This window comes from Anastrepha obliqua, chromosome 4 (assembly GCF_027943255.1).
Source record: "Anastrepha obliqua isolate idAnaObli1 chromosome 4, idAnaObli1_1.0, whole genome shotgun sequence".
In the NCBI taxonomy this organism is placed as follows: domain Eukaryota; kingdom Metazoa; phylum Arthropoda; class Insecta; order Diptera; family Tephritidae; genus Anastrepha; species Anastrepha obliqua.
This window is the reverse complement of record NC_072895.1, coordinates 7,179,729-7,205,336: the sequence shown is the minus strand read 5'-3', so window position 1 is coordinate 7,205,336 and position 25,608 is coordinate 7,179,729. Positions and strand designations below refer to the sequence as shown.

Sequence of the window (25,608 nt, the reverse complement as noted above, 5' to 3'; positions counted from 1 at the left end):
GCATCTATATGCCCCTGAAGTCTAGACGTTGCCACTTTTAGGTCTCTGTGAGTGCAAAGTATTGCAGTATCATCGGCAAATGTTGATGTCATTGTTTGGCTCATTGTTGACATGTCAGATGTTTATAATGCGTATAAAATAGCATGATGATGCAGCTAATTGATGCTGGGCTTAGGCCTTTCACAGGTTTACCAATCATAATTATTTTAGATGATTTCCAAGCTTTCGGATAGTAGGCAGTACGAGAGATTGCGTTAAATATGTGGGTGATATGAAGAATGGCAATATTGGGAAGCTCTTTCAGCATCTTTAGGGTGATTTTGTCATAATCCGGTGCTTTTTCGAAGTGAGAGTTGTATGCAAGAGAGACGCTCACCATGTAAACGTATGATCTGTAAGTTTTTAATTATAATAAATGGTTAAATGGAAAATTCATCGGCAAAAACCGTGAAGGTTCACAGTAGGTGGTTTAATGAGTTTTGCGGTTCGATAAGAGAAGGCGTTGCTACTAGCATAAATATCTTTTTTTTGTTGTGTTGGTACACTTTTCATAAAAAACGTATGTGAAGTTTCATTTCAATCTGTCAATTCATTCCTTGTTTACAAGTAATTTAGCAGCGACGTGTCACAGTATTTTGTACAATGGAAAAAATCAAGTATCGTGCGGTGATTGAATTCTTATTTTTGGAAGATTTAGAAGCAACAGAAATTTATGAACGAATGTTGAAAAGAAGTGATGCATAAAGACTTTTCGCCATCAATTAGTACACTCGAAAGATGGGTTGCTGAATTTAAACGTGATCGTACAAGCCTTGAAGGCAATCCACGTCAAGGACGCCCAAAAACAGCAACAACACCAGAAATCGTAGAAAAGAAAACAGGAAACGTACTGGAAAATCATCGAATGATTGAAAGAGATTTAGTAGAAACCCTAGGTATCTCATTGCGCAGTGTAAGCAATATTTTGACCGAAGTATTGAGTTTCAGAAAGCTGTGTGCACAATGGGTGCCGCATTCGCTAACAATGGAACAAAAACACATTCGAATGCGACTTTCTCAACAACATTTTGAGCATTTTCGAAAGTATAAATTGATTTTGTGTATCGATTCATTACAATGGATGAGACTTGTGTCAATCACCATGATCCTAAATCAAAACAGGAGGCTAAAGAGTGGTTTGAACCTGGCTCTTCGGCTCCAAAACGAGTTTGTGTCTAGAAATCGACCAAGAAGTCGTTAGCATCAGTTTTTTGGGATGTGAGGGGAATTTTGTTTGTGGATTACTTGCAAACAGGGTTAGCAATAAATTCAAAATATTATTGTAACTTTTTAGACCAGCTGAAGGAAAATATGCATGAAAAAGAGCCAGTTTGCAAACGAAAAAAAATATTTTTCATCAGGGCAATGCACCGTGTCATAAAAGCATTTTGACAATGGCTCAAATCCATGAATTAAAACTCGAATTGTTGAAGCATCCACCGTATTATAAGTCCAGAGAACCTATTAACGGAATATCAGCACACTTTCTACATCGACAGATGCAAAATCAGTCATGGTAGCGGATTAAAGGTACGGACCCAAGAGCTAGTTTCCTGGGCCTACCGTTAGATGAGCTAGACGAAGACGACCGGTGATTACACTATACTGATAGGGCCAAGTTACTGCTACTACAACAAAAACAACAATGGTAGCGGATTTGGATAGTTCTTAGACGAAGACAGCAAGTACTCCTATGCCACAGGACAGATGGCATCGGTATTATTTACAGAAGTCTATGCCATCTTGAATGTGGCGTACTGGCTAATTGAGAAAAAGTGGCGGGGTAGTAGTATCGGAATTTGTACTGACAGTCAAGTTGCACTGAAAGCCCTTACTAACCCACGCTGCTCTTCGAATTCAGTCGGTGAAAGTAAGACAAAACTGAACAGTGTTGCGAATCACAATAAAGTTTGTATTATTTGGGTGCCTGGACATTGTGGTTTTACAGGGATCGTGTTTGCTGATAAACTAGCTAATGAATGCGCTGCAAGCATCCCTCTAGGCCCTGAACCCTTTCTAGGTGTCAATTCCGCATCGATTCAACTATGGATTGACGACTTGTGGTCAGCATATGGCCATGGGGGTCGTCGACAGCCCGATATGCCTATCCTGTCTTGAGGATGACGATACTGCAAAGCATTTTCTCTGTAGCTGTCCGGTGTTTTCCAGAATCAGGTTTAGAATATTGGGTTGCGATATACTGAGTATGGATAAAGTTCATACCTTTCCTCTTCCGGATCTCTTAATATTCATAAATCAATCCAAGAAATTTGACCTCAAACTAATTTTTCCGTCTTGCCACCCACATTATCTATCCGGGTGTAGTACAATGGTCTTCTGACTGGGTGCTTGGACTTGTCCAACCCATCACAAATCTAATTTAATCCACCGTATTCATTTTGTTTATTTGTTTTTTTTTTTTGCGGTGAGGGTCGCCTCTTTTTAAGAAACCTATGCTCAATGCTCTTCAACACAAGTTTCCATTTCACGCTTCTTCTGTTTGGATAATATCCTCCACGAATGGGCGGCATTCGAATATCTTCATTTTCTCGATTACTTCTTCAGGTGTAAATACTCCAATAGCTCATTGCAGACCTGTTCTCTCTACGTTCCACCTCTCGCACTTAAAGAAGGTGTGCTCCGCATCATCATACTCAGTATCTCCATATATGCAGTTTGGTAGGCTCACTTTTCCCATTCGCCACAAGTACTTGCGAAAAGACCCATGTTCGGACAAAAACTGTGTGAGGTAATAGTTAACATCCCCGTGCTTTCGTTCTACCCACTTTTTTAGACCGGGTATTAGTCTCGCTGTCCATCTACCGTACCGTTCAGAGCTCCATCTTGCCTGCCAAAGTTTGAGCGTTTGAATTCTAATATCGGAGAAGCGAGGTACTGGGATTCCTGTGATTTTTGCCTCCGATCTCCCTTTGCGCTCTTGCGCTAGAATATCTATAGGGGTGGTTCCGCTGATAACTAATACCGCTGCTTTAGATATTCACCAGATTTCGCCCCTAGCGACTTCCATCTGTTTCCGGACCTACCAAAATTCATGCGAGGAAAGGGGTTTTCATCAAAAGATAAGGTCATAGCATCAGTAGAGGCATATTCGCAACCCTTCCAGGTACTCACTTCAGGGAAGAATCATAAATTGGAATCTCGCTGGAAGAAGAGCATTGATGCTCAGGGAGACTATACTGAGTAATAAATTGTATTTCAAACCATAAAATTGTGTTTTTCTCATTGAACCACAAAACTTAGAGAACAACTTAGTATAAAGTATGTCTTATTTTCTGTTCGTTAACATTTCTTGCTTTTTCTTCGCGTTGGGGGAGAATTTTCGCTTATGCTCTTCATTTGTATGGATGGCTGCTGATGGCTTATTTGTTATCGAACACAACTATTACTTATAGCCGAATTAAACTAAGTCAGTAAAACACTAAATGAACCACCCTGTATATACAGGGCCCACCATCTATCGTTACGGATTTGAACTAGGTATTATTTGAAGAATGGTAACACTGTCTAACACACTTAGCTGTCATCTAATTTGACAGAAAATTAGTTTTATTCTTCCGCTGAACGAAAATGGTTGTGTATACGCTCAAAGAACCGACCACCCAATGCGTTTTCGCTTCGCTTCATGGGCTTGGGATCGACTTGAAGAAGATGAAGACTTTTAACGAAAAATCATTTTTTCGGATGAAGCTCATTTCCATCTCGGCGGGTATGTTAACAAGCAAAATTTCCGCATTTGGGGCTCAGAAAACCCACACGCACTCGAAGAAAAGCCGATGCATTCACAACGAGTCACTGTTTGGTGCGGATTTTGGTCGAGAGGCATCATTGGTCCATTTTTCTTCGAAAATGAGCGAAGAGTGACCGTAACCGTCAATGGAGAGCGATATCGGGCCATGTTGAACGAATTTTTGTTCCGAGAAATTGAAGAGGAGGATATTGGTGGCATTTGGTCATTTTGGCCACACAGCGAATGCTACGATCAATCTTTTGCGCACTGTCTTCGAAGATCGCATTATCAGCCGAAATTCTGATATCGTTTGACCGCCTCGGAGCTGCGATTTGATGCCGTTGTATTATTATCTTTGGGGTGCCGTCAAAGACCAGTGTTATGCCAACAAACCAGCAACAATTTATGCACTGAAGGCCAACATACGCGATGTCATAGCTGAAATACAGCCGCATACAATCGAAAATGTGTTGAAAAATTGGACCGATCGTATGGGATGGTGCATGGCTAGTCGAGGCAGCCATATGAATGAAGTTGTGTTCCACCATTAACCGGAAGGATTGTACTTCAAAATAAAAAAAAACAGTTTGGAAAAATATTGAGTAGTTTCTTTTTTATAGCTTTTGTAATTCCGTAAAGTTATATGGCGGACCCTTTACATACGCACATGTGTGTACGTATGTGTTATAGTCTCCACACAAATCAAGCTACGTTAAAAAATCGACCCACTATAATAAAAATGTCTATATAAATATTTGGCTAATGTGTTTTTAAATGCCTTATTTCGCTTTTAATTTAAATTTTGGCATAAAATGTTTAATGTAATCCATGCACATATAAATTAAAAAATCATTTACCTTTCAACCTTCACTCCAATCAAATGTGAACGAAATGTTTGGATTTTCGCGCAAAAGTTTATTAATTTTACTTGTTGCAACATTCTGTGGAAATGTGGAAAATGCAAGTGGCTCGGATAATTAACACAACAGGAAAGTTCCTCTAATTTATGTATTTGTTGATTTTATAGAAGCTATTCAAATTATCGAGTATTAGCTGTCTCTCCCTGGATGAGAGTTTCATCATATTTGAAACTTGTCGCCTGAAAGCAGTGAAACGTGACACAGCTGAGCTATCGATTTATGCGAAATTGTTCCAGTTGCCTGTTACGAATGTTAAGGTGGGTAAGTGCGTATTTTAGTACTATTCAACTCTCTTCGTTTTTCCAGCTCGGCGTAGCGTTGAGGAAACGCAACGACTATGTGAATCCCCCGCTTTATGAGTATCAGATCGACGGCTGTGCTTTTTTTCGCAATAAGCGGCGAAATCCATTGGCTGAGCTATTTTATAGCTTTTTGGGTCTTAAAACACACAGCAATATAAATCACTCATGTCCTTATGATGTAAGTATGAAGTGTGTCAAAAAAACCGAATTATCGAATTACTTACCATTGTTGAATTTTTACTATTTTTTCCAGCACGACATAATTTTAGATCGTTTTGTGCTCAATCAAAATTTTGCGTCTGTGGTTCCATTGCCTGTGGGATCTTACTTAATTTCAACAAATTGGCAGATAGATGCAGTGGTGCGCGCTAATGTTTCTCTCGGCTTGGAGGCTTTGGATAAAAACTGAAGTAAATGCAAATTAAAATCAAATATTTTTGAAAGCCTTGCATTCTCGTATAAAAGGTGTTTGAAAATGACAAATGAGAATAATATTCTTCAAGTAAGCACTTGCAATAACTGATTAAGAAATTCAACATTTTTTGAACTTTTTCTCAAATCAAATAATTAAAAAATAAATTTATGTAAAAATAAAATTGAGTACTTGGCATTTTAAAAGAGATTATAATTTTGTTTAATTATTTATAAAAATGAGTAGTTGTAAAAGAGGAGCTCGGCCAAACACCCAAAAAGGGTGTGAGCGCCAATTATAAAGGGTGGTTAAGTTTCAAGGGCCGGTGTTGATTTTGAATAAAATAGAATTTTTTTACGAAATTATTGTCATTTCTCTTTATTATGATAATAACGGTGTAGCTCAATTACGTATGGAATAAAATATCGGCCAAATGGTGGCCTCGGCAGCACACCTCCATCCGATGTCCGAATTTTCGATGACGCTGAGGCATAAATGAGGTTCTATACCGTTAATGTGCCGAATTATCTCATCCTTTAGCACTTGAATTGTTGCTGGTTTATCGACGTACATCTTTTCTTTCAAATAACCCCAAAAAAAGAAGTCCAACGGTGTCGTTGACGTTTAGGTGTGGTTCACATTCAACATTGACCCTTGAAATTTAACCACCCTTTATATTATAATCGTAACATGTACGAGTTTAACTTATATTGTTATTTCTAAGGGATTCACTTTTCTAGGATTAATGTTTGAATGATGTCCGGCATAGGACCCGTCAGTCCCGGCGCTTACCTGGCGTTTTCTGGAGGTAAAAGAAAAAAAAAATTCACACAATCTGCGTTAAATCAGGCTATGTTTCGACAATAAAACATCAATTGCGCACGGCTGACGTCGATGAGCCTTCAACTAACTAACCACAAAACTGAAGCAGATACTGAAGCAGTTCATATTAGCAGTTGAAGGGCGGTAGAACTCATGAAGCTAAAGGTAGAAGGCGAGATTTGCACATCCAAATAAAATACAGCCGGATTGCTGCTCTAAATAAGGTGTGCTGCTCTATAGGAGGCATCATCCGAATAACGACGATGCTAGACACAGTAGGAACGGGACGGGGTAAGACAGGGCGAATACATCCATGTATACACATATAGCTCAAAGCTCGAGGCAGGGTGGGCGGAGGTGCATATTCCGAGCACCTGGGGATCTCCTTCAGTTTTCGACTTCCCGACTACTGTAGTGGCTTTCAGGCTGAACTGGTGGCAATAATGAAAGCCAGTGACACTGGTACAGTTTGATGCGATACCAGGAGATGAAATCTACATTTTCACTTATAACCAGGCGGCGATAAAATCCCTCACAAAACAGTCGACAACCTCCAAGGTAGCCATGAAATGCCACGCATCTCTTAACGAGATGGCTGAGTCATTTCACCCTACGATAACATGGATTCCTGGCCATTGTGACATTGAGGGGAACTGCACGGCTGATGAACTAGCGAAAATCGGTACCAAATTGACTGATAGGTACATAGACAATGATATATGTAGGTAGGTATACTCTTGCAAACATGTAAACTCGCGGATACGTGCGAGGAAATTGTAAGAGCAGGAAATGAAAGATGGCGTAATGAAGTCACTTGCAAAATCGCCCGACAGCTGTGGCCGACTCTCAATGCTAAACGCACGGAACTTCTACAAAGAATAGATAAGCACAGTCTTAACACACTGATTTCAGTTAATACGGGACACTGCCTATTCGGTAGGATTGCCCAGAGAATGGGTGTGCAAACACATGACTTCTGTAGAAGTTGTCTAGATGAGGAAGAGGAAAAGACGATTCCGTACCTTCTGTGTCGCTGTCCAGACGTAGACTCGCCATTTGGGTAGACATTCCTTTAATGAATTGGAAGATCTCGGCTCTGTCGAAATTAAGGTTCTTACAAAATTTTTGAAAAGTACACGTTGGTTTCAGGAGGGATAAGGGCTAGTTCCCCATGCGGCATCACAATGGGTTATGAGCATGAGTGTATCGCATAGTGGACAACCGTTTCAACGTAACCTAACCTAGACAAAGTAAAATAATTCTGTATAGTAGAGTAGTCAGCTCGGTTGCACTGGTATTTATCGGCTCTACGCATCATTTGCGGTTTCCGCACAATCTGCGGCGAGGCTTCCTTTGTTATCGTTGGTCTAACTCCGGTAGACATACCAGCAAAGGAAATGAAGATACCGTATGTAAGATTATCTGAACACAATTGAATAACAAAAATAACTTTTCAGGCAAGAAACTTCTTTCGATCTACTTTCGGTGAAATACATCAACCAAGGGTAGATGGGCCCATAACGGCATTACAAAGACGTGGTTTGAAAGGAGACCCTAACTTTTACTTAACGCAGTTCCTACACCTCAATAGGCTTAGCATGACCATATTAACACTGATCTAAAGCGCGCAGAACTCTGCAAGCGTCAAGAATTACTGTGCCAATGAGTCAATTCTTTATTATAATTTACTTGCGATAATTGAACTGCAATGTGTTATCGATTTTTCCTAATTAATGAAGTATTACAAACATGCATTTAGATATTTGTCAGGGCTAGTCGAGGTGAAACCGCTTCGACCGGCTTCTGCCAGCTCGATTTGACTTATTGATTGGCGTGATGACCATTTACGCAACTTTGAAGTTTATCAAAGTGCTACAGTCATCTCTTTCTCATGCTAACCGGCGCCAGTTGGACACACCAAGTGAAGCCAAATTCTTCTCCACCTGATCTTTCCAACGCAGAGGAGGCCTTCCTCTTCATCTGCTACCACCTGCTGGTACCGCGACGAATGCTTTCAAAGCCGGAGCGTTTGTCTCCATTCGGACGACATGGCACATCCAACGAATTAGCAGGATCGCCGCGCTATATCTATGTCGTCGTAAAGCTCATACAGCTCCTAGTTTATCGCCTACGATACTCACCGTCGCCAACATGCAAAGGTCCAAAAATCTTCCGCAGAATCTTTCTCTCAAACATTCTAAGGGACTCGTCATTGGATATTGTCAACGTCCAAGCTTCTGAGCCTATGTTAGGACGGGCATGATGAGAGCCTTGTAGAGTGTAAGTTTTGTTCGTCGGGAGAGGACTTTACTACTCAATCGTCTACTTAGTCCCAAGTAGCACTTGTTGGCAAGATTTTGCCAAGATTGAATTTCAAGGCTGACATTGTTATAGGAGTTAATCCTGGTTCCCAGACAAACGAAGTCTCTTACAACCTCGAAATAATATCGTTACTGTCGACAGTGACGTGGGTGACGATACGCCAATGCGACTCTTTGTTTGATGACAGGAGGAACTTTGTTTAGTCCTCATTCACCACCAGACCAATTAGCTTTGCTTCTTTACCCAGTTTGGAGAAGGTAGAACTAACAACAATTGTACTCTCTTATAAAAAATTGTGCCTGAGCGATTAAGTTCTGCGGCTCGCACAATTTTTTCCAGCATCAGGTTAAAGAAGTCAAACGATAGAGAGTCACCCTGTCTGAAACCTCATTAGCTATCAAATGGCTCAGAGAGGTCCTTCCCAATTCTAACGGCGCTGTTGGTATCTCAACGTCATCTTGCATAGCTGTATTAGTTTTGCGGGGATACCAAATTCAGACAGCGCGGCACTAATTTTCGTACTGTCGAATGCAGCTTTGAAATCGACGAAAAGATGGTGTGTGTCGATTCTCCTTTCATGGGTCTTTTCCAAGATTTGGCGTATTGTGAATATTTGGTCGATGGTAGACTTTCCAGGTCTGAAGCCACACTGATAAGGTCCAATCAGTTGGTTGACGGTGGGCTTCAGCCTTTCACATAATACACTCGCTAGAACCTTATAGGTGATATTTAGAAGACTAATCCCGCGGTAATTGGCACAGATTGCAGGATCGCCCTTCTTATGGATTGGGCAGAGCACACTTAAATTCCAATCGGCAGGCATGCTTTCATCCGACCATATTTTGCATAGGAGCTGATGCATGTACCTTACCAGCTCCTCCCCGTCATGTTTGAATAGCTCAGCCGGCAGTCCGTCGGCGCCCGCGGCTTTGTTGTTCTTTAGCCGCGTTATCGCCCGATTACTAACACGATAAGTAGCCTGTGGGACGCATCACTGTTTGAAGCTCACCAGGATAAGCAGGTGGTATCTATACACCAGCTAACCTTGGATTTTACAAGTGTACAACGAGCCCAAGTATCGAAGCCGCAGGTGTATACAGTGGAAACAGAAAAATGGGCTGGAAATGTTGGATTGGCCTACACAGTTAACAGAGGTCAATCTCATTGAAAACGTTTTGGCAAGAGTTAAGCAAAAACTTTAATGAAAACAAACACACAGAAATTAACACAAAATATGTCTCGATGATGTGAAGCCATTATAGCTGATGGTGATGTCTTGAATGTATTGCGTATTATAAATGTTAGGAGCCCTTCTTCCAAAAAAAAAAACAACAAAAAAAAAGTTTGTTAGAATCGAAAAATGGAGATATCTACAGTTTTAAGCCAACTCCGAACGGCAGATATTTTTTATGAGGAGCTTTTCCATTGCAGATATACACTGAATATACACTTGTGGCATGTTTTCTTCTGCATATGGAAGCATAACATTTTGCAAAATATCCCTATACTCAACCGCGGTCATTGTGTCTTTTATCCAAAATAAAGGACCAACACCCTGCCAAGAGAAACATCCCCACACCATAATGTTTCCGCCTCCATGCTTAATGGTCTTTTTGGTATACTGAGACGCAAATTCTTTGCCTTTCGGGCGGCGTACACTTCTTTTGGAATCATTACAGTATAAATTCATCTTTACTTCGTCACTAAATAAAATATTTCGCCACTTTTTTTCTCCAGTAGGACCACACCAATCTCTGTGCTCATTAGCAAATGCTTTTCTTCTCTGAATGTGCACCTTTCGAAGAAGTGGAACTCTTCTAGCTTTTCGTCCTGGTAGATTAGCGTCCACTAAGCGGCGTCGTATTGTCCGCGAGCTTATATTCAATGCCATTTCTGCTGCGATTTGTCGCGAAGACACAAAAGGATCCTTCTTGGTCATAAGAACTATACGGCGATCATCTGCCGGGCCCGTCAATCTTGGCTGTCCACGATTTTCTTTCTCACACTTCTTTTTTAAAGAGTTTGTAACAAAGTTTTCCGACCGTCCCAGTGTATTGGCAATGCAGCGATACGTTTTCCCTTCCGCACGAAGTTTCTTCACCAATTGACGCTCTACTTTGGTGCAGTGGCTATTACGACCCATTCTAAATAATTATTGAACCAGTCAAAATAATACAAATTGAACAATGCAGCAAAACATACTTGATAACACTTCAAATAACAAGGTATTTTCGAAAAAATGGCCTATTTTTATGGCCAAGCGAATTCAATCAAACAACCATTACTTTCCAATAACACGCAAAATTACCAATTGAGTCGCAAAAATGTTTTTTACTTACGTTCTAGTTTCCCTTTTGTTTCATTAAAATGTAGTGGTATCAAAAATAAATAACAGTTATTACACTATTGGGCGTAAAATCAGTACAGATTCAGCACACACCTATTATTTTGTCCACAAGTGTATAATATTAAAAATATAGATGCACCCGTTTTCGAGACAAACGTTATTTTTTCATTTAACTGCCGCTGGAGGTTATTAAGAAGAGGTTCCTTAAGGGTGGAAACCGGTTTAGGAGGCCAACGTTTCGGTGTTTTTCGAGAATTTTTTGAACAAAGAAAGAATAATCAAAAATTGTTTAAATTTAGAGGATATTTTATTTATATTTTTAGGTACACTTTTACATTTTTTTGAAGCAATTTCCGCAGGAGATGGTGGCGTTAGAGCGTGCTGTCCATGGACGATCGCCATCCGAGTGTCTTGCTGGTGGGCATTCCTGAAGTTGTAATTTTTCTCTGAAATCAAACACAATGTTTTTTTTTTATTAACAACATATTTCCTAAGAATATGAACCTAATTGTGGAAAAAAAATATTGAAAATTGCATGCTTTTGAGGCGCTTGAACACAAAGTAGTTTTTTTATACCATATTTTTTCATCTGTTTTGCTTATATATCTGTTTTGCCCATATTTTAAATAGTAATATAAATCCAGAATTAGGTTCATATAAATTAGAATTAAATAAAGAAAAAATCTCGAAAAATTTTAGAATTATTGGTGATAACTTTTTAAGCTAGAATTCTCACCAGGTGAAAAAAGTAGTTTCGAGAAAAACGTCGTTCTAACTAACGCGTGCGACGATGCGGAGCCGACTGGCAATCACTTAAGTGCTCTTAGAATCGGGAATAATGCGAATTCCGCTTTAAAATTTTTACCACATATACTTGAGTAGTTATACTAACGTTTTATGCAATACAAAAAATCGATTTTTTGATCGATCTAAATCGGTTTCACCCTTAATGTCAAGCATTTCTTCCATATTTCACTGAACTGAACATTAAAAAAGTTACTTATCTCCTTCAGAAGCGTTTGCCGCTATCGCTGCATAGAAATACTTTTAAATTAATTAGCTTTCTACAGTCTTTTCATATTAAGTAGAAATAGGTCTTGAGCCCACATACAGACAAACATATGTGTGCATATATATGAGCCTCTTTAGCTCAGTGGCAGAGCACTGGTCTTGTAAACCAGGGGTCGTGAGTTCAATCCTCACAGGAGGCATCGCATTTATAGGTTTTTTTAAGCGTTTTTTTGCGATATACAAATATTTTATGCAGAATTTATTGCGAAATAAAATGGCATTAAAAGACTTGTCTGAGTTATTTATTTCTTCATTTACTTAGTTTTTTTTTCATTACAACTTCTGTTCCTTTTTTTGAATTATGCAGTAAACGCAGTAAATGAAAACATTTTAGAATAATAGTCTCATTAACGAGATTTTCAATTTATTAGGTATTCAAAAGTCAAAATGCAAATAATTAATTTCAGTACAATATTTACAGCCCCCTTTTATTGCAATTTTTTTTGTTTGATTGTAATTTGGAAGGGTTGTTCAGAGTGATCAGATCAAAGCGGCTTTGTGCAAAGAGTTGCGAATATTATTAAAATGTGTGTTTGTATGTATGAACGCGACTCGAGCCACAAATCAAAAAGTCAGTGAACTATCACACACATATATATACACACATATGGATGAGGCTATATGTAGGCAAGCGTGCATAGCTACATATACAGCCGTAGGCTCGTACGAGTATTTAGTCTGCTAATAGTGGTGTGTGTGTTTCAGTACACGACTAAAAATTCATTTACTTCTAATTCTGTCATAATTCAAAAAGCCGAAATATTGAAAAAACGGTTTCAAAGTTTTCAATTTACATACCTCCATAAGTAAAAGTAAATACATAGTTTCAGCTGATCGCGTCGAAAGGAGCTAGTGAGCCCTCGAACAGTGGATCGACGCTTGGTCCGGGATGTGGACAATCCTTTCCATTTGGCTGCAAGAGAGTTCCAAAAACTATTCCGGTTAACTCCAGACTTGAGTGAGTACCTAATTTCTCAGGTTAACAGTCATCTTAGAGGTTTCCGAATCTTCATGATAATTTAATTCTAAACTCAGCCTTTATATTACAAGGTTCTAGCCACGATGCTCCGTTTCATGTCGTCGAGTGACTGAAAAAGATTTAGTAGGAACCCTAGGCATCTCATTGGGCGGTATAAGCAATATTTTGACTGAAATATTGAGTTTCAAAAAGCTGTGTGCGCAATGGGCGCCACATTCGCTAATAATGGATCAAAAACAGCATCGAATGTGACTTTCTCGACAACATTTAGATCGTTTCTGAAAGGATAAAATGGATTTTGTGCATCGATTCATTACAATGGATGAGACTTGTATGATCCTAAATCAAAACAAGAGGCTAAAGAGTGATGTGAGTGAACCTGGCTCTTCGGCTCCGAAACGAGTTTGTGTCCACACATCGGTCAAGAAGTTGTTATGATTGGTGTTTTGGGATACGAGGGGAATTTTGTTTGTGGATTACTTGCAAACAGGTCAAAATTCTAAATATTATTGTAACCTTTTAAATCAGCTGAAGAAAAATATTCGTGAAAAAAGGCCAGTTTGCAAACCAAAAACATTATTTTTCATCAGGGCAATGCACCGTGTCAAAAGAGCTTTTTGAAGCATCCACCGTATTCACCAAGGCTCCTGGTGACTACTATCTGTTTCCGGACCTAAAAAATGTATGCGTCGAAAGCGTTTTTCATCAAATGGTGAGGTCATAACAGCTGTGGAATTGTATTTTGCAGCGCTTCCAGACACTCACTTCAGGGATGGAATTCATAAATTGGAATCTCGTTGGAACATATGTACCGATATTCAGGTAGACTATACTACTGAAAGATCGTGTGCTTTTTGGAACTTGTAAACCTTGACCTTGATCTCATTTTTCAATATGCGTCGAATGCTGTCTTGCGATATTTTCAGTTCTTTGGCCATTTTTCTTCAACTTCGACGTGGATTTCGCTCAAGTCGAGCCTTCACTTTCCGAACCATTTCTGGCGTTGTTGCGGTTTTTTTCGGTCCACCTCCATAGCGTTTTGCAATGCAACCTGTATCATTGTAACGTTTTATAGTGCGATACACAAACATTTTATTCACTTTAAGGTGACTGAGCTCACGAACAATGACTGGTTGTGATTTTCCAGCCAAATATAACGCAATCACACTATTACGTTTGAATTCCATCACAGAAAAAAAAATTCAACAAAACTGAGACGCAAATGCTTTTCATGGCTTATAAACAATAGATATATCGAACTGTCATTAGAACAATTTTGACGTTGATGTCATGAGCTGTTGTACAGATACAAGCAGTGTGAAGTTGGTAACACTTCACATCGTTCACCCTGTAAGTAATAAAGTGCATTTCAAACCATAAAATTGTGTTTTTATTATCGAACCGCAAAACTTATTGAACAACCTAGTAACATGAGCATTAGCTTCTATCGCCTGCGTTGATTATTTTAAATATCACCAGCACAATCTCAGTTTTTGCCGACCTCTCCTGCTGTCACATCCCCTGTTACGTCAGCAAATCAGCTGATTCCTTCAAAATAGCTGAGAGTCGGTCTATGGTCTATTTCATCACTCCTGATGCGACGTACTAAAAATACATAATTAAAAAAATTATCTTAATTTTCACATCATCATGAATTGAGCCTACTTTTTTATAACCAATCAATCAGATGCCGACGTTATTATTCCATAAATTGAACCTACATGGGAATATAGAAAGTAGGAACTAACTAACAGAAATATAGTAGAAGATCCGGCCATAGAATGACCTTCACCCATCACGTTACGGGATGAAGCATAATTTTTTATAACATTTAATATGTCACAAAATATATTTCGCAAAGGTTGCCTAGAAATTCCTGTGCAAAGTATAATTAATTAATAATTAAAAAATTAATTTTTTTTAAACTTTGCACCTATTCCGTTACGTATTAAAATGTATACTAGTCGTAAGTATGTAACTTGTGTAACATGCAGCCACCGGGTTGCCTTATTTTTTCTTGTGCAGGTATAAGGTTGCCGGGTGTATACAGGTAAGTCGCAGTAGTAATTTGCACCCATCGAGTTACGCAATGAAATTTATGTCAAATTAAAGTTAATTTTATTTCAAATTTTATGGTATAGGGTTGACTGCGGAAAACTTGTGCAAAGTTCCGGTTGCCGATTTTTAAAAATCTAAATTTTTGTGTGACTGTGTATGCGATAAATTCGCGTGTTTCGAATTAGAACGAGTGCACATGCTCTTTTTACGTGAATTTGAGAAAGATAGCGACGAGCTATAGTATATGCATTATTTCAGAGCAACTGACAATGTTTTATTCAATTAACTGATAAATAATTAAATGAAATTAACTGCGCGATAAATGAGTAAATAAATAAGTAAATAAATAAAAAGATGATTTGTATACATATATTTATATATGTATTATTGTATAAAATTAATATATATATCTATATCATAATTTTTATAAGCAAATAAATAATATTAAGTATACTTATCTTCAAAATTTTCATGTTGTATTAGGAGACTAATGTCTAATGAAATTAATAATAATCGTATATCAGGAGACGGAATTAAATTAAACAATCAGAAAATGGCAATTTTTCCAAAAAATAAAATTCAATGACACTATGAAACATGATTTTTAGGTTTTGTATTAAAATTTAATTTATTAAAAGTACAAATTTTTTGAATTTAAAAACTTTACATTACATATAAATTATTCAAAATCCGATTCATCGGAAGAAAAGTGTTGATCTTCAAATTCAGATGATTCGTCATCATTTTCTTCCTCTGTCATTTCCATAATATCTTGTACTGTTAAAGGTGTTTGGTCTCCAATGAAACCTGTTGGTTTTAGATATTCGTCAACATACCAGCCGCATGTTTCGGGCTGCATTTTTAGGCATTGAGGGTCCGTTGCATGAAGCCACATGGAATTAACAAATATCGTTCGTGACTGCTGTACGAGATGATTTTTGTGGCGATGGACTAGAATTCATACAATTTGGAGCTGCACCAGCAACAGAAGTACCGACACGCATCTGGAAAATAAATTTTATGATAACATATTTTATACATAACTTTTATATATTATTTTAATGATGTAGCTTAACAAAAAAAACTTTCATAAATAGTGATACGAATGAACGTATAAATAAAAAAAAAACTTTTGTATGCGGATTTTTGAGATTTATTTTTTCAAGCCATATTAAAAAGCAAATATATGAAGAAAAATCGTTAAACCATAAGCGCTAATTATTCCAGAATTTTCTTTACATTCTATTTCATTGCATAAAAATTTAAAATATTTATATACAAAATCCACATGCTGTATTGCCATTACTCCAATAGAAACGTATAGAAAATTTCTTTACTATGATAAATAAAAAAATAATATTTATACTTACTGTATTCTCTGCAGCAAATTGATTAAATTCATTTTTATATTTATTACTTAATGCAGTTACTTTTTTATAGCACGTGGTGTGGTAACCAACAAAATCTAGGGACGCGTTGATTATATCAATGTCTTTGTATTTAAAGCTTTTTATTTTACGAAAAGCTAATTTTAATGAACAGTTTTTCAAACTGTCATCGTTAAAATCTAATACAGTGTCGGCTGAGTCCCCTAAATCACACAAAAAGCACTTTTTTCCCTTTTTTTTTAACAATATATTGTCACAAAGCGATAACGATATGTAGTAGTACCACGTTTTTTTTTCAAAAGTAAATAAATTGTGAGGTTAATTGCACTGCTTAGCATATACTATAGCTTGTCGCTATCTTTCTCAAATTCACGTAAAAAGAGCATGTGCACTCGTTCTAATTCGAAACACGCGAATTTATCGCATACACAGTCACACGAAAATTTAGATTTTTAAAAATCGACAACCGGAACTTTGCACAAGTTTTCCGCAGTCAACCCTATACCATAAAATTTGAAATAAAATTAACTTTAATTTGACATAAATTTCATTGCGTAACTCGATGGGTGCAAATTACTACTGCGACTTACCTGTATACACCCGGCAACCTTATACCTGCACAAGAAAAAATAAGGCAACCCGGTGGCTGCATGTTACACAAGTTACATACTTACGACTAGTATACATTTTAATACGTAACGGAATAGGTGCAAAGTTTAAAAAAAATTAATTTTTTAATTATTAATTAATTATACTTTGCACAGGAATTTCTAGGCAACCTTTGCGAAATATATTTTGTGACATATTAAATGTTATAAAAAAATATGTTTCATCCCGTAACGTGATGGGTGAAGGTCATTGTATGGTCGGATCTTAGACTAATATACATTCTTCTATATTCTTAGAACACAAACGCACTGCACACTTCCGAATTTGATTTCAAGTTGCACCTGTTTCATCAACTTTTACGTTTCGTATTTGTTTTTTTTTTTTGCGTTATGTGACAAAATTCGCGCAAATTATGAATTTTAAAAACAGTTTGATTATAAATAAATGCTATAAAAACAAAGCTTTTTTATTTTGCCTCCTGTGAGGATTGAACTCACGACCCCTGGTTTACAAGACCAGTGCTCTGCCACTGAGCTAAAGAGGCGCTATAAAAAATTGCTCCTAAATAGCTACGCGTTACGGGAAACAAAAACATGTTTGCATATGAATTTTGTGTTAAAAGTTAAATAGGATAGATTGTGGCCGAAAATAGATTGCAAAATCTAAAAGAAATTTACTTAGCTTGAAAGCAGTTATGTGCCTAGAAATGATCAAGAAAGTGAGTCATGGATGTCATAATTTGGGAAGACTTGTGTGTAAATATAGGTGTATGTATGTGTGTGTGTACAAATATATTGTTTTCCAAATGATGATTTATAGCTGAGCGAGAATACAAATTTGTATAAACAAGTGCACTTTTATATGAAAATATTTGTTATTGTTAATGCCTCAAAGTGCTAAAGCACCTCAGAGGCAAGTTAGTTATGTATCTAAAAAAACAATGTGCTGTTGAGCGCAACACGTATGTATATACATATATGTGCATAAATATATGCATATGTTTCTACTAATATGGCTCATTTGCTGGAAGAATGTCATAACTCAAAACATTAAAAGTTCGTGGAAAATTTTTCAATTTGCTATGCGTCCCTAAGTAAAAGTGAATGCACATTTTCTGCTAGTTGCTGAGATATTTTTACTATATACCACCATCACTATGACCAGGGCATAAACAAAGAGTTGGTGGGCGCTTCTCCATACTTCTGAGCATATTTTATTTAACTTATAAAAAAATACCTCAAAATCGGGATTGAACTATTACTCTTACTATTGTCTTGATATCTTCTACAATATATATAATACTCTGTGTACACCTGCGTTCACAATAATAGCAGCGCGATTTATTTATTAATGATTTTCTGTTTTTTATAAAAATATATATTATACAACAACAAAAATCATTTAACTTAAAAATTTAAAAAACCTAACTTCCAAACTTTACTTAATAGGACAGATACCTGTAAACGGCCATATTTTCCCTGATTTTCATTAAAATTATTTAAAATGAAGAAGTCAATATATTTTTTTCAAAATTGGGATACAGTTTATACATTAAAATAATATAAAATTTTAATCATTTAAAATGGCGGATGTAACTCAATTCTTCCAGCGGCCCTTCTCAATCGGCGGGCATTGTAGCATCGGCGTCAGTGACCTGAATACAAAAACCCAAAAAAATTTTTTTGTTTATTAATGTCATAATTTCTATATGAATTAAAAAAAAAAAAAATTGAGGAAAAAAATGCTTCAAAAAATGAATTTTGCGGCGAATTTTCTTACTATTTTTGCTTCAAAAAATTTTCGAAAACTTGTAAATTCATATAAAAGATGTGTGCAAAATTTCAGGGAGATCGGTCAATAACTTTTCGAGTTATCGTGTACGCCAATTTAAAAAACATAGTTTTGAGAATAACGCGTCTAGAGTTTGAATACAACGTAACTATACCTCTCCCAGCGCTCGAGCGCAAAGAATAGAGTCGTCACGGTTGACGATCTATAATAAAGGGTGGTTAAGTTTCAAGGGCCGGTGTTTATTTTGAATAAAATACAATTTTTTTACGAAATTATTCTCATTTCTCTTTATTATGATAATATTGGTATGGCTCAATTATGCATGGAGCAAAATATCTCCATCCGATGGTCCAAATTTTCGATGACGCTGAGGCCTAACTGAGGTTCTATGCCGTTAATGTGCCGAATTATCTCATTCTTTAGCTCTTCAATTGTTGCTGGCTTATCGACGTACACTTTTTCTTTCAAATAACCCCAAAGAAGGAAGTCCAACGGTGTCGTTGACGTTTAGGTGTGATTTACATTCAACATCGGCCCTTGAAATTTAACCACCCTTTTTAAGAAATACTTAAATTTACGTTCTAAAATTTTTTGACATATTCTTAAAGGACTATATTAACATTTTATGAAAAAAAATAATTTTTTTTTTCGAAATTTTAGAGGTATCTGTCCCTTTAAGTACAAAATTAAAAAAAAAAAATTAACATATTTTCATCCAAATTTCAAAATTTTTTACATAAATTACGAGACAAATTTTGAATGCGCATTTTTATAGGCTAATAAATTTTGGTCTAATAAAGTGTAAGTTTGAAGTGGCTCAAAAATCGCGTTTATTTTTTAATTTTGTTTCTAGGCGGCCACTACGTTTTCTTCATATACGAGTAAAAATAAAATTGTGATTCTCTATTGCGACGAAAAGGCCAACATCATAAACAAAAATTAAAAAAAATTTTTTTTTTAAATTATCAAAAATCAAGGCGATTTTCGAGCCGCTATGGTCTTGCATTTTAATATATTAAAATACAGTGGGCTCTAAAACTGCGTTCACGAAATTCTTCTTTAAATTCCTCTACGAAATATTTCAAATTGCGTTGAAAATTGTTTTAATTTTTTTTTTTTAATTTTGTAAAAAATTTGAATCTTTAAAGTACATAATTTTTATTGTTATATGAACTATATTTACATGAAAAACTGAATAATCAGATAGTCAAACTTTGTAATATATCACGCTGTTATTATGTATATATATTTCCCATGATTCCTAGAAGGGACAAAGCTCCTCGAAGGCTGCTCTTATTATGGACATAGCGTTCATAAATGTCATATCAAATTTATTTATTTTTATTTTTATTTTATTTTGAAATGCTTATATGATAATAAAATTATTAGTAAAATCAAGCAAACGCAGCGCTAGCAGCAGACGCTTTCGGAAGAAAAAATATTCCACAACATTTTTATCAGCAATAGTGTTGGCCCATCTTCAATCTAATCACTTGTGGGATTAAAAAATCCCTGAAAGGAAATGCACTGAAAAATTAACAACACTAACTTCCATATACAGCTACCAGTAGACGCAATATTTCGCCAATAGGTGCCGCCATGCGCGGTATGTGCACGAAAAACACGCGACAGGGAGCGCTGCGCATAAAAACTATGTTTAAGACTTTTGTCGGTTGATCGCCATGGGAAGAAGGTAGAAATTGAAATTATATGTTGTGTTGGCAAAATTTAAGTACAGGTATCCCTCGTATAACGCGATAGTTACGTTCCAGAAGAATTGCGCGTTATGTAATTCCGCGTTATCTAAAACATAGTTTTCATATAAATTTGGGGGTTATGTTCCAATAAGTTTTTTTTTAAATAAAATACATACAAAATAACAGATGCACATATATTTCAACTCAATACTAAAGTTCAGACTTTCTTATACAATTAAAAACACAAGATATGAATAATAATACATATGTACATACATAGTTCAAAATTCAAAAAACAAAATTTAAATAATAATGTGCACATTAAAAAATTTAAAAACAAAGGTTTAAAGGTTTATTAAAAACTGTATTGTTATTCTTCAAACTTCATATGGTAATTAATCTGTTTCACTGTCTTCAAAGATTTGCACGTGGGCGTTTTGGGGGAGCACAAGGTTCATCAGAAGATATTTCTTCAACATAGTTTTCGCTATTGGATAAGAAACTAGTTGTGGGACCTTGTGGTTCTTCTACTGGTTTTATAATTGCAAAATCTGTTATCAGTTTTTGGTGGGTGGTTTTTTAAGCTCCTTTTCAATTTCGTAATAAGGTGCTAGATTAATATCTATTTCCCTTATTATTTTGTTGGATCTCTCCAGCGAAGGATCATTAGTTGCAAAGAAAGATTTCATTTTCTCAACCAAACTTAAGCCCTCTCGTATGCGCTTCAGAGTGAAACTGGGAATTGATTCACAGATATCTTCTACCGAAGTGGCGTCATCATGTGCGAGATTTGAGACAGATGGAGATTCAGTTGTTAATTGAATTAGGTCTGTTTCGGTGAGGTCTGTACCTTCATTCATAATTTCATAAATGTCATCTTCGTTCATATCGTCAAAGCCTTCTCCACTGAAACGTTGACCTATCGTTAATATACGGCTCACTTCCACATGTAATGGTGGCACAGCATTATTTTTTACAACAATCTCCGGCCATATGTTTTTCCATGAGCCATTTAGCGTGGACTGCTTTAATTCTTTAAGAGATTTTTCTACAATTGTAATGCAGTTTAAAATTGAAAAATTTTTCCATAGTTCTGTAACTGCCATGTTAGGATTTGAATCAATTTTATCAAGAATAAGTTGGAATGTTTGCCGAATATAAAATGCTTTGAACGTTGATATTGTACCTTGGACTAACGGTTGAATGATAGACGTGGTATTAGGTGGTAGGAACACTATTTCTACATTGGGATGGTTTAAGTCTTTTGGATGTCCAGGGGCATTATCCAGTATTAAAAGCACTTTGAAATCGATGTTCTTAATCTTCAAATAAGTTTCAACCTCAGGTACAAAGCAATTTAAAAACCAATCTCGAAAAATACTGTGTGTAACCCAAGCCTTGCTATTTGCCCGCCAATAAACATTTAACTTGGATTTATCGACATTTTTCAACGCTCGTGGATTTAACGAGCGGTTTATAAATAAAGGTTTTGTAATGTAGTCACCAGATGCATTACTATAGAGAAGTAGAGTAATTCTGTCTTTTGCGGCCTTAAAACCCGGTGCAACTTTTTCTTTTTTCGGAATGTATGTCCGACGCGGCATTTTTTTCCAATTTAGACCTGTTTCGTCCGCATTAAAAATTTGCTCTCCCTTATAATCACCTTCTTCAATGATTTTAGCAAGAGTTTTAGGGTAAACCCTCGCAGCTTCTACGTGCCGATCCAGTTTCACCTTGAACTTTAATATTGTGTAATCCAAAGCGAGATTTAAAGTTTTCGAACCAGCCTTTGCTAGCTAAGAATTCCTGCTTAGATGTTTTGGTTACTAGGACGCATCTGAATTACTTTCTTTTAAATGTGCATAAATTTTAAGAGCTTTCGTCTTAATGTCATTTGTACTGATTGGCATTTTTTTTGTAGCACAGTCTTCTATCCACAACATTAACGTTTTTTCCATTTTTTCTATTAAAAGATCACGCACACGTGCAACTCTTTTTGTGCTTACTGATGACCCAGCAATAACAGAATTTCTAATTTTATTTTCATTTTGTTTAATGGTGCGTATTGTGGATTCATTTAAACTGAGAGATTTTGCTATTAATAATTCTTTTTCACCACTCCTTAATCTATCCAGAATCTGAATTCTGTCATCCAAGGTAATAAATTTTCGCTTTAGCGTTGGTTTTTCGGCAGTTGATATTTCACTATTCATGGCTGCAAAAATTTACATATGTACATTGTAAATAAAAAAGAAAATTACCAATAACAAAAACTAACATACATACCTATCTTCGATCACAAATATAACTTATGCTGATACTTAAATGTATTAAATTTCTAAAAAGAAAATTTTTTTCCTTATTAAACACCTGATATCCACAAAAGTTCACACTGTACTGATAATATAATAAATATTAATGAGCAAGAAGAGTATAAATATATATGCCGTAAGCATGCCTGGTATACTCACACATGTTGTGAAGGCAAAAAAGGGTAATTCCCGGTTTACATTAAAAATACATTACATATTATAAATATGTGGTACGCAAATTAGTGTTACCAGATTTTATAATTATGTATTTTCCCCTTCGCGTTATATAAGCCTAAATTTCGCGTTGTACTGAAACCTAATTTCTCCAAATCGCGTTATATCGAAACCGCGTTGTATAAGACCGCGTTATACAAGGGTTACCTGTACTACCTTTGTATTATGTATATATGTAGGTATGTATGTATATCAAAAACTTAAAAATACAATAGAAATTCGATACTTGCACATTTTTCATTGCCTACTCAGTACCTTCGAAATTTTTTGAATTCAAGCAGCTGAATGAATTTAGAAGAAGTACCGTCTAATTCATTTGCTGAGAAAATGACAGTTTTGCGCTAACTTTTGTATGGTGGGAGTCTCATAATGGGAAAAAGCAAACTTACGCCGCTTACAATAAAAGAAAAAGTTGACATTCTGAACAAATTAAATGCAGAAATTTCCATTAATGCATTAGCTTAAAAACTTTCACGTACGTGAGCGACAATAACTCGTATTAAAAAAAAAATAAACAGTCCATAAGGGGATAGAGGTAGTCAGAGGCCCGAAAAAGGATGATTTTCAGCCAGTTTTTTTTCTAGTCTATTGCTGTGAACAATAATTTAATCACAGTTTATTCTGATAATAAATTATTCAAAATTATAACTTTTTTACAAAAATTGCAATTAAATTTGCAAAATTAAGTAACTAATTGAACAACAACTTTTATTCAGTTTACTTGCTGAAAGAAATAATGTCAATACAAAATGTATTATTATAAAATAATAAAATCAAAAATTATTTTAACAGTCGAGTAGAAATTGAAACAATAAATTTTATTCAAGTATTTTGTAAATTTAAAATGATTTTCTGAACGAAGAATTTTATGAAAATTTTTTCTAAATTGTTTCGAACGACGATTCATTTTGCAGAACCGCTTACAATCGCACCATGGAAAAACAACCTGACGAACCAGAGAATGTCACGAATGAGCCATTACCTTCGAAGAGGTTCACTACCATGGAGGTTCAAGATGTTGTAGCATCTACTTTAGCAACGCCATTCGCGCAGCCAATAATCGCTGTTTCAAAATCGAAAGCACAAAAACAGAGAACCTCTGCTCTGCTGCTGCGAGAAAATCAAAAATGAAAGACAACGCAACAACAGATTACGCCAAGCTGCTAACTTGGCTATTGCCAGTGGTTCTCTTGAAGCGACAACTGTATCTTCATCTTCATCTCGTTCAGGGGAAGAGTCGAACAATGTCCAAACTATGTACATTAAAAAAAAAAAAAATTGATATAACTGTATTTATGCGTACAAATAAATGTAACTTGATCAATTCCATTGCGATTCCATTTACCTCCTTCTCTATATCCATACAAAATATCTATCAAACAAATAAATTAAAATTTTCTTTTGAAAAATGCAACCATTCCATCAGTATTTTCTTATGACGTTGTCACGTTCAACTATCGTCAGTAAACCGACTTTACAGACAACCGAGCTTTTTTTCCAAAATTAACAATATGGCGGCCTCAGGAAATATTTTACAGATTTTCGAGAAAAAAGCCGACAATTAATTAATAGTTGAAAAAAAATCGAATTTTTTGAAAAAAAAAAAACAAAAAAATTCTTCGATCAGGCACGAGTTTTTTATGTTTTTATGCAGTATAAATTTTATTGAAATCTATTAAGCGGTTTTTAAGTTACAGTAAACACCAGTTCAGAAAACATAGTTTTGAGAAAAATGCATTTAAAGTGTTGCCATCATCTATTCCTGAGTCATATAATAGTTCTTCAGCCGTCATAGCAGCTTCTAAAATATCGATTTGCTGTTGCCTACGTACAGGCCCGACGAGAGGGGGGGAGATCGGGTACTTTTTACCCCGGGCCCGGAGTTATCAGAGGGGCCCGGACTCGAGAGTAATTCGAATTATATGAATTAGACATAATTGGAAAGGGTCCGCATTTGCAATTTTTCCCCGGGGCCCGGATATGCTCTCTACGGCCCTGCCTACGTAGCATTCTGCCTTCTCGAGAGTTATCGTTAACGCGCTTATCTGCCACTTTTACACCTGCAGCTTCCATTTTTCAGCATACGAACGCTTCGGAGCACTCCAGCGCCCTTTGTTAATTCTTGAATAACTCGAAAAATATTTATTGGATTCATTTAAAATATTCACACAAAATTTCTAAGATATTACACTTTAAGAAAATGCAAAAAAAAATCCAATTTTTTGAAAATTCTGACCACCCCTAGCCCCATAAACCAACAGAATAGTTTACCTTATATTTTCCTCCTCTTCAATTACATTTTCTACATTATGTTGGCGCTTTTTAAGTTATTCTTTCTTTCGTGGCTATTTCTGTTTGTAAACAAACCATCTTCACGCTCCCGCAATCCATTTTTCGTGTAAGCATCAAAGAGTGCATAATTTCGGTATTTCTGTGCGGGTTCTCTTCGAAGCGATATCGATGCTCTTAACAAATCTAAAAATACATTTCAACCACAAATATTGAAACACCACGCTATGGGCAGATTTTCCATATTTTCAGTTCAGCTGCAGTTTTC

At 36.2% G+C, this 25,608-nt stretch overlaps 2 protein-coding genes and 2 non-coding genes across 4 annotated transcripts; 2 read left to right on the top strand and 2 right to left on the bottom strand.

Annotated features, from left to right (window-relative positions):
* The first annotated feature begins 1,116 nt into the window (after positions 1-1,116).
* LOC129246419 (uncharacterized) lies at positions 1,117-5,418 on the top strand. Its single transcript, XM_054885232.1, has 4 exons — positions 1,117-1,206; positions 4,815-4,964; positions 5,014-5,187; positions 5,263-5,418. The coding sequence occupies exons 1-4, from the start codon at positions 1,117-1,119 to the stop codon at positions 5,416-5,418; spliced, it is 570 nt and encodes a 189-aa protein (XP_054741207.1).
* Positions 5,419-12,051: 6,633 nt separating this feature from the next.
* Trnat-ugu (transfer RNA threonine (anticodon UGU)) lies at positions 12,052-12,123 on the top strand. The gene has a single exon. It is a non-coding gene; the product is annotated as a tRNA-Thr (tRNA).
* A 5,366-nt stretch (positions 12,124-17,489) lies between these two features.
* Trnat-ugu (transfer RNA threonine (anticodon UGU)) lies at positions 17,490-17,561 on the bottom strand. The gene has a single exon. It is a non-coding gene; the product is annotated as a tRNA-Thr (tRNA).
* Positions 17,562-21,062: 3,501 nt separating this feature from the next.
* Positions 21,063-22,109, bottom strand: LOC129246418 (tigger transposable element-derived protein 1-like). The gene has a single exon (XM_054885231.1). It carries the CDS (start codon positions 22,107-22,109, stop codon positions 21,063-21,065), a length of 1,047 nt encoding a protein of 348 aa, XP_054741206.1.
* Positions 22,110-25,608: the final 3,499 nt, after the last annotated feature.

Coding starts and splice junctions, on each gene's coding strand:
- LOC129246418 (XM_054885231.1), bottom strand. CDS start 22,109: ATGCCGCGTCGGACATACATTCCGAAAAAAGAAAAAGTTGCACCGGGT.
- LOC129246419 (XM_054885232.1), top strand. CDS start 1,117: ATGGATGAGACTTGTGTCAATCACCATGATCCTAAATCAAAACAGGAG. Junction 4,965..5,013: donor TGCCTGTTACGAATGTTAAG/GTGGGTAAGTGC, acceptor TCGTTTTTCCAG/CTCGGCGTAGCGTTGAGGAA. Junction 5,188..5,262: donor ATCACTCATGTCCTTATGAT/GTAAGTATGAAG, acceptor TATTTTTTCCAG/CACGACATAATTTTAGATCG.